The 20127-nt window shown below is 40.9% G+C and overlaps 1 protein-coding gene across 5 annotated transcripts in view; it reads right to left on the bottom strand.

Annotated features, from left to right (window-relative positions):
* STN1 (STN1 subunit of CST complex) overlaps positions 1-20127 on the bottom strand; it is a 46109-nt gene that overhangs the window by 7041 nt on the left and 18941 nt on the right. For 3 of the 5 annotated variants that reach the window (XM_030335085.1, XM_032595238.1, XM_030335084.2), the window contains 5 exons: positions 19787-19960; positions 18931-19045; positions 15071-15245; positions 9166-9288; positions 5781-5853 (listed from right to left, as the gene is read on the bottom strand). In XM_030335085.1, coding sequence (XP_030190945.1) covers positions 5781-5853; positions 9166-9288; positions 15071-15245; positions 18931-19045; positions 19787-19960 — 660 coding nt within the window. The remainder of the gene's footprint in view (positions 1-5780; positions 5854-9165; positions 9289-15070; positions 15246-18930; positions 19046-19786; positions 19961-20127) is intronic. The other 2 variants (XM_030335089.2, XM_032595239.1) reach the window with 2 other exon arrangements.

Below are 20127 nucleotides of genomic sequence, written 5' to 3'. Positions count from 1 at the left end.
CTTGCGACAACTGGAGGAAGAGGAAGTGCAACAATGCAACAAATTACATTTGTCTGCAACTCTGTGATCAGAAGCAACAATCAGCAAACAGCACAGATCCCTGATATTTGGAGGACCTGTTCCTTTTTGCCCACCTAGGCTCCTGCAAACTCTGTGCAAGCTATTCCAAGACCATGTACACAGGTGCCTGCCATATGGCTGGGGGAAATGGTACTGACTAAGAGCTGAAAATTGACTGATGTTATCCCCAATTTATTCTCCAAGCCTTCTCCTGGAAGTTGTAAGCCTTCAATAGACTCCAGAGTTCCAAAACAGTTACATTAGACAGGTGCAATTGTTGTCTAAGTGAAGAGATAGATTGCTGGTGCTTCCTATTCCACCATCTTCCTAACATTTTCATAAAACAGTAATTTACTTAATCTTCAAAACAACCCGTCATAAGGATACTATTATCCCTATTTTGCGTAGAAAGAAAGTGAGGCAAAGTTTTGTCAACATAGCACTGGAAGTCCAAGCCACAGTAATCAGAAAAGAAAATGACATAAAAGACATCGAAAATGGCAAGAAAGAAATAAAACTGTCATGATTTGCAGATGACATGATACTATATATAGAAAACCCTAAAGACTCACCCCAAAACCATTAGAACTAATAAATGAATTCAGTAAAGTTGTAAGACACAAAATTAATACACAGAAATTGGATGCATTTCTACACACTGAAAACGAACTATCAGAGAAATCAAGAAAACAATCCCATTTATAACTGTATCAAAAAGAATTAAATACCTAAGAATAAACTTAACCAAAGAGTGTGAAAGATATGTACTCTAAAAACTAGGGGCGCCTGGGTGGCGCAGTCGGTTAAGCGTCCGACTTCAGCCAGGTCACGATCTCGCGGTCCGTGAGTTCAAGCCCCGCGTCAGGCTCTGGGCTGATGGCTCGGAGCCTGGAGCCTGTTTCCAATTCTGTGTCTCCCTCTCTCTCTGCCCCTCCCCCGTTCATGCTCTGTCTCTCTCTGTCCCAAAAATAAATAAACGTTGAAAAAAAAAAAATTAAAAAAAAAAAAAATAAATAAAAAAAAATAAATAAAAACTATAAGACACTGATGAAACAAACTGAAGATAACACAAATAGATGGAAAGATATTCTATGCTCATGGATTTGAAGAATTAATATTGCTAAAATGTCTATACTATCCAAAGCAAAATACAGATTCAATGCAATCCTTATCAAAATATCAATAGCGTTTTTTAAAGAACTAGAACAAGTAATACTAAAATCTATACAGAACCACAAAAGACCCCCAAAACAGCCAAAGCAATCTTGAGAAAGAACAAAGCTGGAGGGATCATGCCCTCAGATTTCAAACTATACTACAAGGCTGTAGTAATCAAAACAGTATGGTAGTAGTACGAAACCAGATACATATTAATGGAACAGAATAGACTGCCCAGAGATAAGCCCATTTGTAGACAGTACCTTTTAATCTATGATAAAAAAGGCAAGAATATACAGTGGGGAAAAGACCGTCTCTTCAACAAATGGTGCTGGGAAAACTGGACAGCTACGTGCAAAAGAATGAAACCGGGCTACTTTCTTACACTACACACAAAAATAAACTCATAATGGATTAAAGACCCAAATGTAAGCCCTGAAACCATAAAACTTCTAAAAGAAAACACAGGCTGTAAACTTTTGGATATCAGCCTTAGCAATATTTTTTTTGGATGTGTCTCCTCAAGCAAGGGAAACAAAAGCAAAAATAAACAGTTGGGACTACACCGAACTTTTAAAAAGCCTTTGCACAGAGAGGGGACCATCAAAAAACAAAAAGGCAACCTGCTGAATGGGAAATATATCATTGATATACATATATATCATCAGTGATATATATATCATTTCCAAATGATGTATCTATAAGCGGTTAACATTAAAAATACATAAAGAATTCATACAACTCAACATCAGAAAGTAAATAATATGATTTAAAAAGAAGACCTGAATATACATTTTTACAAAGAAGACACATGGATGGCCAAAAGACCAGGAAAAGATGCTCAAGTCACTAATCATCAGGAAAGGCAAATCAAACCCACAATGAGCTATCGTTAGAATGGCCAGAATCAAAAAGCCAAGAAATAACAAGTACTGGCAAGGATGTGGAGAAAAGGGAACCCTCATGTACTGTTTGTGGGAATGTAAATTGGTGCAACCACTGTGGAAAACAGTATGGGGGTCAAAATATTAAACATAGAAATACCATATGATCCAGCAATTCCATTTCTGGGTATTTATCCGAGGAAAATGAAAATACGATATATGCAGCACCATATTCATTCCAGCATTATTTTTTTTATTTCATTAATTTGTTAAAATGTTTATTTATTTTTGAGAGAGAGAGAGAGACACAGCACGAGCCAGGGAAGGCAGAGGCAGAGGGAGACACAGAATCTGAAGTAGGCTCCAGGCTCTGAGCTGTCAGCACAGAGTCCGATGCACGGCTTGAACTCACAAACCATGAGAACATGACCTGAGTTGAATTCGGACACAACCACCTGAGCCACCCAGGCACCCCTGCAGCATTATTTACAATAGCCAAGATATGGAAGCAACCTAAGTGTCCACTGATGGATGAATGGATAAGGAAGACGTGGTGTATATATACAATGGAACATGACTCAGCTATAAAAAAGAATGAGATCTTGCCATTTGCGACAACATGAATAGACTTAGGGGCTATTATGCTAAGTGAAGTAAGTCAAATAGAGAAAGACAAATACCATATGGTTTCACTTACATGTGGAATCTAAAAGCCAAAACAAAGGGACAAACAAAACAAAACAGAAACGGACTCGTAAATATGGAGAACAACTGGTGATTGCCAGAGCGGAGGCGAGTGAGGGGATGGATGAAATAGGTGAAGGGGGTTAAGAGGCACAAACTTACAGTTATAAAATATAGAGTAAGTTAGGACTACAGTCAATAATATTTTAATAACTTCATATGGTGTCAGATGGTAACCAGACATCATGGTGATCATTTCGTAATGTATATAAATGTCAAATCACTAGGTCGTATACCTGAAACTAATATAATATTAGTGTTGTAGCTCAACCGTATTTAATTAAAAAAAAAAAAAAAAAAGGAAATTGAGGCACAGATTTACCCAAGGTTACACAGCTGCAAAGTGGTAGAGCTGGGATTCAAACTCTGGGCAAGCTCCAGAGCCCAGCTTTTCACAACTTTGCCATGCTGCCTGTCTTTAGACAAGCCCAGTATCAGTGCTTTAGGGACCAAAAACAGGCTTCATGTTTATAGCCCCTTTCTTATTGTAAGTTTATCCATTACTGAAATACTCATAAACGGCTAAAGATTTTATATCCTACCAACCATCATGATAAGGAACAAATGCTGTAGTTTGTACAAAAGGTAACACTAAAGGCCTAGTAGGAATGATTAAGTGTTTGAAGATCTATCTATATGTATAATGGGATACTGTGCAACTATTTAAAAGACTGAGGCACTGTTAAATGTGCTGTTGCTGAATGAACTCTAGAAGCCAAGGTTAGATTTAAGATACAGGGTGCGGAACACGCAGCATCATATGCTAACTTTTAACTTGTGTTGTTTTTGTTTTTTTTTTAAAGAAACTGTACAAATATGTCCGTCAGTGTTTGCAACATCTCTAGAACAATATGCCTGAAACCAGTAACAACCACTGCATTTGGACTTGGGAACATAAATCTTGGGGCTCAGTGTTTGGAGGGAGTCTGACTTTCCTGTGTGTACTTTGCACTGTTTGACTTTTTACCATGTCCATACATTATTATTCAGAATCTATATATATTTTCTATGTAAAGGGGTAATCATAGCAGGCTGCAAGATAGTCCCCACGAGGTATTTTTGCTGGCATTCTCAGTTACTCCTGGGAGTAATTCCCAGGAGTTCAGCTCCTGGGAGTTTCCTAGTTCTGGGGACTGGCTTATAGCTTCGAGGCTCCCATACACAGACTGAGTGTCACAGGATTTCCACCTTGACGCACACACTCACCAAGGCAGTAGCTGGTCTGTGGGTGAGAAGGGAATGTAAAACCTGCCATTTTTACAGAGTCTCGGGTCACTAGGCAGTTTGGTTCTCCTAAGAAATGAAGTGTGAATTCCTGTCATTTGCTTCACCAGGCACGGGGATTATTTCAATCCTTCCTGTTCCCAGTGCAGACCAAAACAGGAATCTGGCCAGGTAGCCTAGGATGAGGATCAGTGCAGGAAGGTTATCTGGGGAGGGGCCTCTCATCTCTTCATGGTTGAGGAACTCCACATTTCACTGCTCTTCAAAGCTCCCTAAAGTGTGGACAGACAGGTTTTCCCCCAACTCAAGGATACTCGTCCTTGTTGCTCTGAATGATGTAAACATCGGCCAGAAACCTTGCATTAAAATAATAGACTGCTTTCAGTTTATTTTAAGATCTGTTGTCACACCATTCTGGGATCTGACATCATAGGTTCTTAAAGGCTAAATAGGGCTGCATACCACAAACACCAGGACTGGAGACCTGGTCCAGCTCCACCCGCTGACTCAGCCTGGAGTAGGGCCAGGCCCTGGGGATTTAGGGGCTGAAAGGGCTGGGGGTGGGTGGGTTTCTCTGGACAGAAAGAGGGCAGGCTGAGGAGACCTGCGGTCATTAACAAGTCTTTCCCCCTTCTCTGCCAGCCTCATTTGTTCACAGATGCCAATATTCATTATTAGTATATGTTTGCAAAAGACAGACTTTGAAAAGTCATCTTGAAGTCTGATCAGTTTACACAGGACTTAAAGATAGGACTAGTGCTTTCTTCTCTAACTAGTGTGAAAATGGTAATATCTGTTGTCAGACTATCTACAGTTTGAGTTTCTAACCACTAGGGGTTGACCTAACTCCACTAAAACTAACTTTATTCTAAGCCATTTTCTTCTGCAAATTATCAGGTTCCAAGATGACTGAATTAGTGTTCATAAACTATAATGTCTAGAACCATGCTCCTAAAACTGAAAGTCTTTGTGTTAGAAGAGAGGAAACGGTCTCACTCCGAAGACAAGGTAGGATAAGAAATAAGACAAATTAGAGAGAATAAGACATAGGAGGTCAGAAACTCCTAGCCCAGTGGTTTACCTCACTGTACTGGAGTCACCTGAGATGCTCACCTGTCCAGCTCCTGTCCCACCCCCTAATGAATCAGAATCCCAGAGCTGGGACCCAAGCACTGTATGTTTAAAAAAGTTCCATGGTTGGGGCACCTGGGTGGCTCAGCCAGTTAAGCGCCCAACTCTTGATTTTGGCTCAGGTCATCACCTTGAGGTTCGTGGGACGGAGTCCCGAGTCGGGCTCTGTGCTGACAGAGCAGAGCCTGCTTGGGATTCTCTCCCTCCCTCTCTCTCTGCCCCTCTCCCACTTGTGTGCATGCTCCCCGTCTCTCTCTCAAAATAAAGAAAGAAACTTGAAAAAAAAAGTATAAATGGAATCTTTTAAATATAATAATAAAAATAAAAATGACAATAAAAAACTCCATGGTTGAGTCTTATGAGCAGCAAAGGTCAGAACAACTGTGCAAGTCTAACACTCACTTTATAAAAGAAGACACTGAGGCTCAGAGAGGGCAAGTGTCTTGACCAGTCATACTTCTAAGTCACTACTGGGGAAAGCCCCAGGTTTCCTGACTCTCCATCCCAGGTGCTCTCTGGGAGGGAACAACCCCCTCCAGGGCATCAGGGCACCACATACATGTATATTACCCCACTTACGATTTGGTTTCTGACAGTCTTCTTGAATGATATGGTGTATTTTTCTGTGCAGTTCTTTGTCCTCTCTGGTTACCTAAACAGGAAAACCAGGAGAGAAAGCATTCTTAAGCAATAAAGCGGTTGTGTCATCTCGATTCCCAGATTAGTTTTTAGGATAGTTTCTAAAAATTTCCTAATAATCACAAAATAATCCCATCCCTACACCAAAAACCAACAGTGTGGTTTTTGATACTTGGCCTATTATGAAACCAGCTCTGTCCCTAAGCAGCTCAAGGCTCTGTAGTTGGTGCAGAGGCATACTCCCTTGGAAGGTAGTTTATTGGGGCCATGATGTCAAGAAAACCTGAAATTCTACACTTTTTTTTAATGTTTATTTTTGAGAGAAAGAGACACGGCGGGGAGGGAGGGAAGGAGGGAGGGAGGGAGGGAGAGAGAGAGAGAGAGAGGATGAGTGGGGGAGGAGCAGAGAGAGAGGGAGACACAGAATCCAAAGCTGGCTCCAGGCCCTGAGCTGTCAGCACAGAGCCTGACGTAGGGCTCAAACCCACAAACAGTGAAATCATGACCTGAGCCGAAGTCGGACACTCAACCGACTGAGCCACCCAGGCGCCCCTGAAATTCTGCACTTTTAAGGAGCAATTTTCTTCCCAAATACTTGTAACACATTCTTGATGTTTCTCACTTGTTTTTATATTGAAAGAGAGACACAAGTGATCAAAGTCTGATCTCCAACCCAGACTCCTTCCTCTGGGAATGACACAAGTCTCCTGTCTCATTAATTTTCTTCTTACTCCCAACCACAAAGGAAAACAAATGAAATTAAAACCGTAAGGAAAGGCTAGCAAGAGAGTAAATCTAGCCCATCCCTTGAAACACTTTTTCTTAGAGGCAAAAATAACGAAGCTCCTTTCTCAACCAGCTCAAGTAAGAGGGAAGCAGTAACCAAATGGGTTTCATCTTCCTTCCATAGTAAATCTAAAAACCAAAAAGAAAAAAAAAAAAAGAGAGAGAAAGAGGAAGGAAGGAAAAGAGGAAGAAAGGAATAAACAAAAAAAATCATGCAAATACATACATGTATGAGGAATTGTCGAACTAGACTTACAAAATGATCAGATTTTAGAATGAGTGGGGATACTGACAACGCCTGCCTTCTCTTGACTCACAAGGTTATTGTGAAGAGCAAATAAGGTAATGGGGGTGAGAGCTGTTGAAAGCAGGAAACTACCAAACAGAAATATCTACATCACAGTGATAACTATTTTCCCTGAGGCAAAGCCCTCAGGAAAACAGAAACCTCTAGGACAGGCGAGGAGGTGGAAGGGGAGGAGTGAAGTCAGAGAAGGCGGATGGTTCTGCTGAGGAAAAGAGCCATTATTGCTTGATCACCCCATTCCAGTTCACACTGATTCACAGGAGGAAGTGCCCTAGCCCTGCCACACCTCAGTCCTGGCCTGCTGCCTGTAGTCATGTAGCTGCTTTCTGCAGACACAGAAGGCCAACTCTGGAGCCTCCCGGGGGAGGGGGAGGAGGGGATGGGATGTGAGGGGAGGCATGTTGAGGTGAGCTGCCTAGCATGGGATTCTCCAACCCTACTAGGCCTTTCCATGCCAGGAGGAGGTGGTCTGCACCCACCTTACAAAGATCAGAATACCCTTTTCAAAGGTTACTCCGGGGCACCTGTCTGGCTCAGTTGATAGAGCATACGACTCTTGATCTCAGGGTTGTGAGTTCAAGCCCTACCCTGGATGGTAGAAATTACTTAAAAAAAATTTTTTTTTAAGTTGCTCAAATAGTATTTAAATATATCTTAATTGGGGGACCTGGGTGGCTCAGTTGGTTAAGCATCCGACTCTTGATTTCGGCTCAGGTTATAATATCACAGTTTGTGAGATCGAGCCCCTCAGGGGGCTCTGCGTTGACAGTGCAAACCTGCTTAGGATTCTCTCTCTCCCTCTCTCTGCCCTTCCCCCTTGCTTGCATTCTCTCTCTCTTTCCCTCTGGAAATAAATGAATAAACTTAAAAAAAAATTTTTTTTAAATAAAACGTATCTTAATTAAAAAAAAAGCTCTCTAAAGTGGGGAAATAACTAGAGTAAATCAACATCATGAAAATGTCCTATTAAGGAAAGCTTCCCCTCAAGAATCACGTCTGTAAATACAGAGACTTCTAGGAGTCCTCACAATTTTGAACTGCCTCTAGAATTGCTCATGACTGAAGCCACATCTACACTACGAGCAACAGTCATGAGAAAGCCTATTTTTACTGAAAGCTTGGCTCCTTCAATTATTAAAGGTAGGCAGTGAGAGGTGAACCTTTAACTCTGGAGGTTATGAGGCAAGCAAGCGCTTGTACCCCTGGTGGGAATGTCAATTAGTAGAGCCTTCTAGCAGGCCAATCAGACTGTGTTGACCAAATGCTTAAGGTACTTGCCCTTTGCTCCAGCAATTCCTCATTAAGAGCGAATCTTACCAAAATGCTTACATGAATTCACAAAGAGAGTTATGCAAAAATAGCAATAGCAACACTATCTGTGAGAGCAAAAGTTAGAATCAACATAAATGTCTATCAGAAAGAAGTGGCTAAAAGTGTATGGCAAGTACCCAGAATATGGAATACCACGCAAGGTCAAAAAGATTGAGGAAGATTTAGAAGTACTAACATGGAAAGATACCTGTGGCGTGCTATTTTGGTACCCCCAAAACTTGCCAGGAAATACTTATTTATTTATTTAAAGTTTGTATTTATTTATTTTGAGAGAGACAGTGCAAGTGGTGAAGGGGCAGAGAGAGAAGGAGAGAGAATCCCCAGCAGGCTCCATGCTGCCAGCGCAGAGCTTGATGTGGGGCTTGAACTCATGAAACTGTGAGATCATGATCTGAGCTGAAACCAAGAGTCAGATGCTTAACAGAGTGAGCCACCCAGGCTCCCTGCCAGGCATTATTTAGAGCAGTGGTTCTCAACTGTTCCAGGGGACCCCTGGCGATGTCCTGTGATGTTTTAAGTTGTCATGCGTGGTGGGGGGAGTGGGCTGCTACTGCTCTCTAGGGAATGAAGGCCAGGATGCTGCCAAACATCCTACAGTGCAAAGGAAAGCCACCTACAGCAAAGAACCATCTGGCCCAGTGTTAATGCTAAGAAGTCTGATCCATAGGATAATCACAAAAAAAGGCACAGAAGCATCTATAGATGTACATGTGTAAATGCACAGACAAGTGTCTACAAGGACAAATGGCACCTTAGATAAGGCTGACCTTTGCTCCTCATTTTACATACCTCCTTAATGATTTTTAAAAACAGTAAATAGGAATTCTAGGTATTCTTAAGGGATGAATACAGTTGTGATTGAAGGTAGGAAGGAAAAAAATAAAGTTGCAGGTCTCTTACATAGTATAGGTTATCAAAACCATCATCTTTCTGGAAAACAAATCCTTTTTCCTGCAGCAGCTGTATAGCATTCTTAAATATACTATGAATTGCCTTGGAAGTGGTTTCATTCTTAACATCCACCTGTAGGAAGAAGAAAAAGAAAAAGAAGAAAAGAGGTAAGTCCCATCTTACAGCATCTAAGAGTAACTCCCTGGACCAGCTGGTTTATGAATTCACCCAACAGGCTTTTAATCTGCTGAGTCAAAAAGATCCAGGTATGTGGCCTAGCAGGATGGTGACATTTAAGGAGGTCTGGGAAGTTTGCTCAGGCAGGATCATGCTTGATAACTGTTCCATACTTTGGTTGTGGGTTTGTTTGTTTTTTTTAATTTAATTCTACAATATGAAATGGAAAATCAAAAAGATAATACTTAAATTTAAGTATGTGGTTTATATGTCTTGAACATTTAAAATTACTTCTATTCCTATGTGGGTTTTGATAGAACTGTTTCCTAAGCAAAAAGATAATCTTTGATTTTATTTTTTTTAATTCAGGTCCAAAGCATTATATACATATTAGGTCAGTTTTTTTCATTAAAATTATGGCTATATGTAATCTCTTCCTAAGGACTTCAGGGAATTTTACACATATTGAAATAAGTTGGGGATTCTAGGATATAAAAAGTATTAAGTAGTCTATTTAATGTTTATTTTTTTTAATTTTAATTTTATTTTTGAGAGAGTGCAAGCAGGGCAGGGCAGAGAGAGGAGACAGAGGATCCAAAGCAGGTTCTGTGCTGACAGCAGTGAGCTCGATGTGAGGCCTGAACTCAGGAATCCTGAGATCATGACCTGAGCCAAAATTGGGTGCTCAACCAAGCCACCCAGGTGCCCCTCCAACTTAATTTTAAAGAGAGGCAAATAGCTATGTGGAGACCTGTCTGTCAAAGGGGGGTCCATGGGGCTGAAGGCAGAGGAGGTTCTAGACCACATGGAAGGAACCTCGGCTGTTGTCAGTTTTCTATCTCCTCAATTTCAACATTTCTCCTCTTCTCTAAGATACGGGTTTACCCAGACAAATTACCAGGTTCATCCTATGTCTTATTTCCAAGGAAGCTAGGCCTTCAACTATGTCCCACCATGCCTAACTAGACTGCAAGCTTACCGAGTCGGGGACTTTATTTCAACTTGGCCACCTCCTCCCTGGCACACAACAGATAACTAATAAGATATCTGTGTAATGAATGGGAAATAAATACCCCATTATAGAGGCTGTATCCCTTTTATTATTCTACTGGGGATCTTCAGTCCATTCCTAAAACAAAGTTAAGTGGTGAACAATTGTTCTTCAAGGTACAGATCCATTTTTAACGTGACAGAAATTTGTCAAGATATTTAAAAGATGAGACCACCAAAGACACAGGCAAAGCTTCTACAAAAGTGTTTAAAGGCAAAGTCCTACCTCTTAAGAAGAATGCTCGTGAAGGCTATCTGGGGCAGTTTCCACAGATGCTAAAGAGAGAACGTGCTTGTGATTTGCTGATGACATTTCCTCCAAGTGACTGGAAAGGAAAGAAACCCCCAACGGCCTCGAGCATTCATAACTGCATCCCTAAAGAAACACTCTCTTTCTAGAAGAGGCCTTCTAAAGAGGCACTGTTTTAATCTAAAGGATCCTAGTGATGGTACACAGATATGCTCCCCTGGGCTGAAGAGGACAGTCTAACATTCTTAATTAATATTCAACAAGCTAGAGCACCTGATCATTAGAATATTAAGGCCTAAAAAGTTAACAAACATTCCAGGTTACAACAGCACCCATTCTCTGAAGGCAGAATAAGGCCAACAACTATGTGATGACTCCCACGGGCAGAAAATCAATCTGTTAGAATAAACATCTTACCTAGCAATTCTCAGCCATACATCTTTTAATTCAGGGGCAGTGGGGGGGGGGGGGGGGCGGGGGGCTTCAGGCAAAGCTGAGTGCCCTTACTTAGGGGAAGCACCGTCAACCCAAAACAGATTCTCCCACAAAACTTCTACAACTGCTCAATCTTCATAATTCTAAGGAAATTCATCTTCTTCAGTCAATTTAATATAAGGACCCTAAGGGTCGAGTTTATTACGTCTCTTATCAAGATAGAAATAAACTGGAAACTAAAAATGATTGTTACATGGTTACTGCCATCATTAAAAAGGACTCCTGGTTATCCCCAGCCCACACAGAAAGCTCGGTTCCTCCTCCCAGATTTCAGTAAGCTCAGGCAGCAGGAAGACATGTGCTAGCACCATGAAATTAAAAGCACAGTTTCAGCTGTGAAGGAGGAGGACCCAACAGAAAAGGCTCTCTGTAAATATAAACAATGTGCGAAGCTTCCTTTCCAAAAACATTTGCCTCGGCTGACCTCAAGACATATCTCCCTGCTGGTTATAAAGTCACAGTCTCAAGGGTAAGGCCTCCAATCATCTCTTCTGGCCAGCAGCTTTGCCTGGCCTGGGATTTGTGTCTTTCTTGTCTTTTTCCAAAGAGCAATGACAGGGCTCATCTGATTCAGGAAACCGAAACTGCACAGAGACAAAAACAGTGACTGGTTGACCGTGCTGAGACTTAGCAGGCTTCTCCTAGCCCCAGGTCAGGAACTGGGTGGATCTCTGAAATATATATAGAGTCCTCATTCCCAAACAAACCACATTTATCCAGCTGTCAAAGAAACAATGGTTTTGCAAGGTCTGCTTATCATGTTTCTAGATTTGCTATGAAGGGCCACTATGGAAAAAAAGGGGGAAAACATTGAAACCCACTCTTTCCTTGCCTCTAAACTATAATACTACCACAATGATTTTTTTGTGAAGCTTTCATCTGTATGACAAGAGAAAAGTGCTGAAGGATCTAGGGTTTCACCATCACTGTAAAGCATCCTTAGTCTCCCAGGCTCTCTTAAACAGAATTCAATTTAATGACACTGACCTCCCCAGAGTCATGTGAAGGAATAATTCATAATTGATGGAAAAATAGTTTCCAAAGACAAAACAAAGTGCCACATTCATTTCTTTTTCAACATACATGACTGGGCACACACAAGTTTCTGCTCTAAGCATTTTCAAAAAGATATCATGCCAAAAGTTCCCCACGGTTGTTCTGAATGGAGGAGCCCTCAGAGAATCCTCAAGTCTCTCTACAGAAGAGTGGGTTCATGGGAAGAATGTGGTCTTTGCTCGGCTTCAAAGTTTCCTTCAGAACATGCCGACAGAGTGGTCAAAAGTGCTAGGAGGCTGACTTGGCAGGGAGCCTCCTCTAAATGACCAAATGGGAAGAAGGTTAATCTTGCTGTCTGCAGACAGCTGGACAGCCCCAACTGCTTAGAAGCAACAGTGGCACAGAACAAAGTGGCCAGTCCCGACCTCTCCACCTGGCTGTTTCCTGAAACACAATACCTCATCTCTGCGAATGAAATTGTGGGTCACCGGGCACACAGCCTGGTGCCAGGAAGAGATAATTAGGTTCACGAACGAAACTGAGAAGCAGTGGTCATGCCTCGGAGGTCAAGATGAGGACCTGTTACCTGTTCCACCAGAATCACGAGGAATAACTTATGTTACCTATCAGAGCTATTCAAGACAGCCCTGTTGGGATGGCAAAAGATCAGAAAACTTCCATGCCAGAAATGGAGAGAATGGTTAAATGAATTATGGTACATGTAACAAAAGATTATTATAGTGGCAAATCTATATATAGAAAGGATCTGTAAGGAAAGGATCTGTAAGACATGCTAGACATGGAAAGCTAGGTACAGATTAGTGTTTAGCATGCCACCAGTTGTGTTAAAAAGGGGGATAGAACTACTTCTAGTTAACAAATGCACAGACTGTCACTGGAAGAATATTCATGAGACTAGTAATGATACTTATCCCTGGAGAAAGGGGGTAGGAGGGAGGATGGGAAGGAAACTTACTTTTAACTAGATACTTTCAGGGACTATTTAAATTTTTTTAAAAATTTATTTGAGCGAGAGAGAGAGAGAGAGCGAGCCTGAGCAGGGGAGAGAGGGGCAGAAGGAGAGCGAGAAAGAATCTTAAGCAGGCTCCACACTCAGCACAGAGCCCAACACGGGGCTTGATCCTATGACCCTGGGATCATGACCTGAGCCCAAATCACGAGTCAGACGCTCAACTGACTGAGACACCAGGCGCTCCAGGGACCATTTAAATTTTTAAAAAACTATTCTTTCCTTCAACCAACACATGATTATTAAGAACTTACTTTATAGGACACCTGGGTGGCTCAGTCTAGGTAAAGCATCCAACTCTTGATTTTGGCTCAGGTCTCATGGTTTGTGAGTTTGAGTCCCACATCAGGCTCTGCGCTGACAGTGTGGAGCCTGCTTGGGTTTCTTTCTCTCCTCTCTCTTTCTCTCTCTCTCTCTCTCTGCCCCTACCCTGCTCGTGCTCTCTCTCTCAAAATAAATAAACTTAAAAAAAAATTAAATAAAAAAAAAGAACTTACTTTATGGCAGCCCTATTCTAGGCTATGGTTCTAGAGAGCAAAGAACAAGAGAGGCAAGACCTCCACACTTACAGAATTTAAATTCTGGCCGAGGAATAGGCAGGTGCACAAATAAATGCCAGTGAGATCCTGAGATATGAAAACAGGGTGATAACATAGTAAGGAAGTAGGTGGCTATCAGAGCAAATAGGGAAGACAAGAAGGTGACATTTCCTGGTAGAATCAATAAAATAAGTAAATATAAATTGTGTTACAACAATAAAAAACCCAAGAATTGCAATGAAAGGGAGCCTGAAACAAAAGTTTCAAGTAATAGCAATTCCAAGTGAATAAGTAAACACCAAACAACTTAAGTTCACCTGAAAAAAAAAGGGACAGCTCTTTCCTGGAGGAGTAGGAAATTTCTGGCATGTTCCTAGAAATTTTTACTTACAAACTAGACTGAATACAACTTGGGTCTTTATTCAAACTCTCAAAACATGACAGGTTAACCTTGTTTTGATGAAGAGAGAACAAGTCATTAAAAACCTTTGTTCAGTTCGAGATTCATCCTGCTGATCAATAAATAATCTTGGAAAGATAATTACCTCTTCTCATTTATTTCCCCCTCATTTGGCTCCTGCTTAGATTAAATCCATCTCAGTGAATACAAAGATCTAAGTACTATGAACCTTAGACTTTTTGTTTTTTCCTACCTAAAGATTAAGTTGACTGAGATTAAGTGAGGAGGGTAAAAGGGCAGGTGCATATTCTCATTTCAAGTTCTGTTCTGTTCCAGAACAGAAACACTGAATAGGGGCGCCTGGGTGGGTCAGTCAGTTGAGCGTCTAACTTCGGCTCAGGTCATGATATCACAGCTCGTGAGTTCAAGCCCCGCGTCGGGCTCTGTGCTGACAGCTCAGAGCCTGGAACCTGCTTCTGCTTCTGTGTCTCCCTCTCTCTCTGCCCCTAACTCACTCAAATTCTGTCTCTGTCTCTCTCAAAAATAAATAAAAATTTTTTAAAAATTAAAAAAAAAAGAAACATTGAATAGAACCATAACCTCTGTTCTCTGCATTTACCCCGTGAATCTTTTTTTTTTTTAACTATTTATTTTGAGAGAGAAAGAGCAAGAAAGAGAGAGAGAGCGAGCACATGTGCACATGTGAGTAGGGGAGGGGCAGAGAGAGAGTGGGAGAGAGAATCCCAAGCAGGCCCCACATTGTCAATGCAGAGCCAACCTGGGGCTCAAACCCATGAACCTTGAGATCATGCCGTGACCTGAAATCAAGAGTTGGACGCTTAACCGAATGAGCCACCCCGACGGTAAGTGCTCCCCTACCCTCTGAGTCTTAATGCTGCAGTCATGTTCCCCCACACCCTTCAGCTGCAGACATGGGACAGGGGACTTGAATTCTCACATGGGCATGCTGCACTTACCTGCTCAGAGCAGGAGCTGTGAGTCACAGGCTGACTGGCCAGGGACAGCAGAGATTCCACAGTTTCCAATTCCTGCCGGTAAAAGGTTTGTACTTTGTTCTCCACGAGGAATTCTTTGGCTTTTTCACTCAGCAAACATGTGAGATTGGCAAGGTCCAGGGCACCTGGATTGCTGCTAGGGGAAAGTTTTTAAAAGCCTTGCAGAGAACTATCACCTTTGTTTCTTTTTGGTGTGCATAAAATAGAAACCCAGCTAGGAAATGCAACGTTATACGATGTTTGTTTTAGTGGTTGATTGAAGTATAGCTGACCAAGATGCTATATGAATTTAAGGTGTACAACATAGCAATGACCAAGTCTATACTATGCTACATTCACAAGTGTGGCTACCATCTGTCCCCATATAATGCTATTACAATACCACTGACTATATTCCCTATGCTGTATCTTCTATCCTCGTGACTTCTTCTGTAACCCAAAGCCTGTATCTCCTACTTTTCTTCACCCATTTTGTCCATCCCCCCTGTGAAGGACACTTAGGTTGCTTTCATATCTTGGCTACTATAAATAATGCTGCCATAAACATAGAAGTGCTTATGTCTTTTTTAATTAGTGTTTTTCTTTTCTTTGGGTAAATATCCAATAGTGGAATTACTGGCTCATATGGTATGTCTATTTTTAATTTTTTTTATTTTTAAACTCTTCCCCATTGTATATTCTTGCCTCCTTTGTTATAGATTAATTGAGGATAGAAACATGGATTTATTCCTGGGCTCTTTATTCTGTTTCATTGATCTATGTGTCTATTTTTGTGTCAGTATCATACTCTTTTGATTACTATAGCTTTGTAGTGTATCTTGGAATCTGGGATTGTGTTACCTTAAGCTTTGCTCTTTTTTTCTCAATGTTGCTTTGGCTACTTGGGGTCTTTAGTGGTTCAGTACAAATTCTAAGATTATGTGTTCTTTGAAAAATGCTGTTAGCATGTTTATAGGGAATGTGTTGAATCTGTAGATTGCTTTGGGTAGTAGAGACATTATTAACAACATTAATTCTTCCAATCCATGAACATGGAATATCTTTTCATTTGTTTCAGCTTCAATTTCTTTCATCAAAGTTTTATAGTTTCCAGAGTACAGGTCTTTCACCTCCTTGGTTAAGTTTATTCCTAGGTATTTTATTCTTTTTGGTGCAATTGAAAATGGAACTGTTTTCTTAATTTTTCTTTCTGCTACTTTGTTATTAGTGTATAAAAATACAACCAATTTCTGTGTATTAATTGTGCATACTGCAACTTTACTGAATTCATTTATCAGTTCTAATAATTTGTTTCGGTGGAATCTTTAAAATTTTCTATGTATAGTATGTCATCTGCAAATAGTGACAGTTTAACTTTTTCCTTACCATACCAATTTGGATGCCTTTTATTTTTTTTTCTTGTTTGACTGCTGTGGCTAGAACTTTTAATACTATGTTGAATAAATGTGGCAACAGTGGACTTCTTTGTTCCTGTTCCTGATGTTAGAGGAGAAACTCTATTTTCCACCGATGTTAGCTGTGGGTTTTTCATGTGTGGCCTTTACTATGCTATGTTCCGTCTCAAAGTGTTGTTGAGAGTTTTTATCATGAATGGATGTTGAATTTTGCCAAATGCTTTTTCTACATCTACTGAGATGATTATGTGATTTTTATCCTTTGTTGATGTGTCATGTTGATTGACCTGTGAATATTAAACTATCCTTGCATTCCCAGAATCAATCCCACATGATCATGGTCGAATGATCCTTTTAATGTACTGTTAAGTGCAGTTTGTTAGTTTTTTTTAAGTTCATTTATTTATTTTTGAGAGAGAGAGCAAGCAAACAGGTGAGGGGCAGAGAGAGAGGGAGAGAGAGAATCTCAAGCAGGCTCTGCACTGTCAGTGTGGAGCCCAATGTGGGGCTTGAACTCATAAACCATGAGATCATGACCTGAGCCAAAATCAAGAATCGGATGCTTGCTTAATTGACTGAACCATTCAAGTGCCCCGAGTTTGCTAATATTTTGTTGAGGATTGTTGTATGTATGTTCATCACAGATATAGGCCAGTAGTTTTTTGTAGTGTGTCTGGTTTTGGTGTCAGAGTAATGCTGGCCTCATAGGATATATTTGGAAGCTTTCCTTCCTCTTCTTTCTCAACGCTTTCTTAAATGTTTGGTAGAATTCACCTGTGAATCCATCTGGTCATACACTTCTGTTTGTTGGGAGTTTTTGATTACTGATTCAAATTTGTTACTGGTAATTGGTCTATTCAATAATAATGCTTGTTTTTGACATAAAGGGCAATTCATGCAGTGAGCACTGTGTGGTTGTTTAAAAGGATCAGGCAGGACTACAGGAACTATGATATTCATGAGATTTTGAAAAAAAAATGTCAATCTGCCAAATAGCATATATAATACAGGTATAGTCCCATTTTTATAAAAAAGCAAGTGAGAACCCATAAAATATATGAGTGAATATTCATGCTTGTATATGCACATAAGAAGAAAGTTTAAAAGGATACACATCAACCTATGCACAGCGGTAACCTCCAGACAATGGTACTGCGGCAGACAGGAAAATGAAGAAACTTTCACTTTTTACTTTTTACGGGTCTGCAGTTTGGGTTGTTTTTTTTTTTTTAAGTTTTATTTATTTATTTTGAGAGAGAGAGATCACAAGTGAGGGTGGGGCAAGAGAGAGGAAGGGGGAGGGGGAGGGAGGGAGGGAAGGGGGGAGAGGGGGAGAGAGAGAGAGAGAGAGAGAGAGAGAGAGAGAGAGAGAGAATCCCAAGCAGGCTCCATGCTGCCAATGCAGAGCCTGACACGAGACTCGAATTCATGAACCGTTAGATCACAACCAGAGCTGAAACCAAGAGTCAGACGGACATTTAACCAACTGAGCCACTAAGGTGCCCAGTTTTTTGTTTTTTGTTTTTTATGTAAGGGTTTTTTAAATGTAATATATACGCATGAAAAAAATTAAAGGGTACACAGTGAAAGTCTCCTTTTTATCCTGTTTCAGTTCCCACCCTTAGGCAGCCACTGTTCCTAGTTTTCTGGCTCCCCTCAGGGTTCTTGGATGCACACACTAATGGGTATGAATATATCCTTGTTCCTCCTGGCTCTTTTTCACCCCTGCACAAAAGAGTAAAATCATTCCTGGTTGGGAATGATGGGTTTCATTTTTTTATATTTTTTTGTTATAATGTGCCACAGTATTCTTTTTAAAAAATTTTTTTTAATGTTTATTTATTTTTGAGAGAAAGAGAGACAGAATGTGAGTGGGGGAGGGGCAGAGCGAGGGGGAGACAGAGAATCTGAAGCATGCTCCAGGCTCCGAGCTGTCAGCATAGAGCCTGACACGGGGCTCAAACTCACGAACTGTGAGATCATGACCGGAGCTGAAGTCGGACACTCAACCGACTGAGCCACCCAGGCACCCCCACAGTGTAGTGTTCGGATTGTGATGTTTCATTGCAGCTTTCTTTAGGTTTCCTACCTTGGTGCTCATTGAGCTTTACAGTTTTCTGCATACTTGGAAAAACCTCATCAGTTATTTCTTCAAATACATTTTCTCTGCTCCCTGTCCTCCTTCTGGGACTCTGATTACACGTACATTTTCTCACAACCACCTTAGAATATGTGTACTATTATTATCTTCACTTTGCAGATATGAAAATTAAGGCATATAGCGAGTAAGCAGACTTGCCCAGAGACCCTCAGTGAGTAAGCAGATGGTTCAGGATTTGAACCCAGACCCACCCCAGCATCTGGGGTCCCACTGCTTGGCCTTATTGCCATTGTCACATCTCTAGCAGTGAAAAGGCCACAGCTTACCTTTCTTGCTCTAGGGCTGGGCTCTGGAAAGGCTGGTCATAAACTTTCCTGTAGATACTGGGCAGCTCAAGCATCCTTGCAATTTGTATGTTGCACACTGGATCATCCACTTTATCTAACAAGCCATGGGGGAAAATATGCCAGAGAAATTACAATGAGATCAGGTCTTTCCAATGTCCAAATTGTTGCTAGGTGCCCAGGGGATCTCCTTCCCTATGTGTGCCCAGGGAGCATACATTCTAGATGCACTAAACGATTCCCCCTTATCCTTCGAGAGGGCATGCAATGCACTAAGCATCCCAGGCTTGGCCAGGAGCAGACTAGAACCAGGGAAAGTATGTTTGCTTTTTCACTCATCTGTTTCAATGGCAGACAACAGGGGCTAGCCTTGGGATTTCCAAACCAAAATCAACCAGAGCACTGCAAAGGGTATCACTTAGAGGATGTGGGACGATCATATTTCTCATCAGCTGTTTTCCTTCAAAGTTAATGGACTCAATGGTGTTTCAGAAATCTCCATCATTTTAAGGAATATGAACACTCTGCCCTAAATGGATTGACACTTAGAACTTCAAAGTACTTTATTATGTTACCCAAATCAATTTGCCAGACATATATAATAAATCATTTATTTTCTTCCCCAATTTATAGGTACCTCTCTTCAAAATAAAGTTAAGAAATGCTGCTTTTGTAAAGAAAGCATGTTATGAAATATAATTTCCCAGAGTTACATTTTTTAATCTGAACTTTTTAGGAGTTTGACTTTTAGCTAATCCAGAGTTTAGTAGCTAACCCACAGTTTACTGGACACACACCCAGAATAACAACCAATGTGGCAGAAATTACTTGAGCTTACAATAAGTAGTGACACGGATTTCTCGTTCTTCTCTGTATGTGTGGATATAACCTCTGATTTGGATAATGTCCCCAATTTCTATCTTTGTTCTCTGCTCAATGGTCTCTTGCAGCTTCTTAAGCTGTGAGGTTAAGTTCAGCTCCCCTATAGTTGGACCACCTGTCGTTAATAGGGCTAGAAGAAAAGAGACAAATGCATAACACAATCACTCCACCACATTTGTGAGGTAGTTTTGGGGAAAGACCAACATATCTATTCATTCTATTTCTGATTAGTTGCTCTACCGCACAAAATCTATGTAACCTTCTGAGGTCCTCTGCTGAATAGAAGGCGTAAGTTGT

Source organism: Lynx canadensis, chromosome D2 (genome assembly GCF_007474595.2).
Source record: "Lynx canadensis isolate LIC74 chromosome D2, mLynCan4.pri.v2, whole genome shotgun sequence".
NCBI classification, from domain to species: Eukaryota; Metazoa; Chordata; class Mammalia; order Carnivora; family Felidae; genus Lynx; species Lynx canadensis.
Note: the sequence above shows the minus strand (reverse complement) of the source record. Positions and strands in the feature narration are given on the sequence as shown.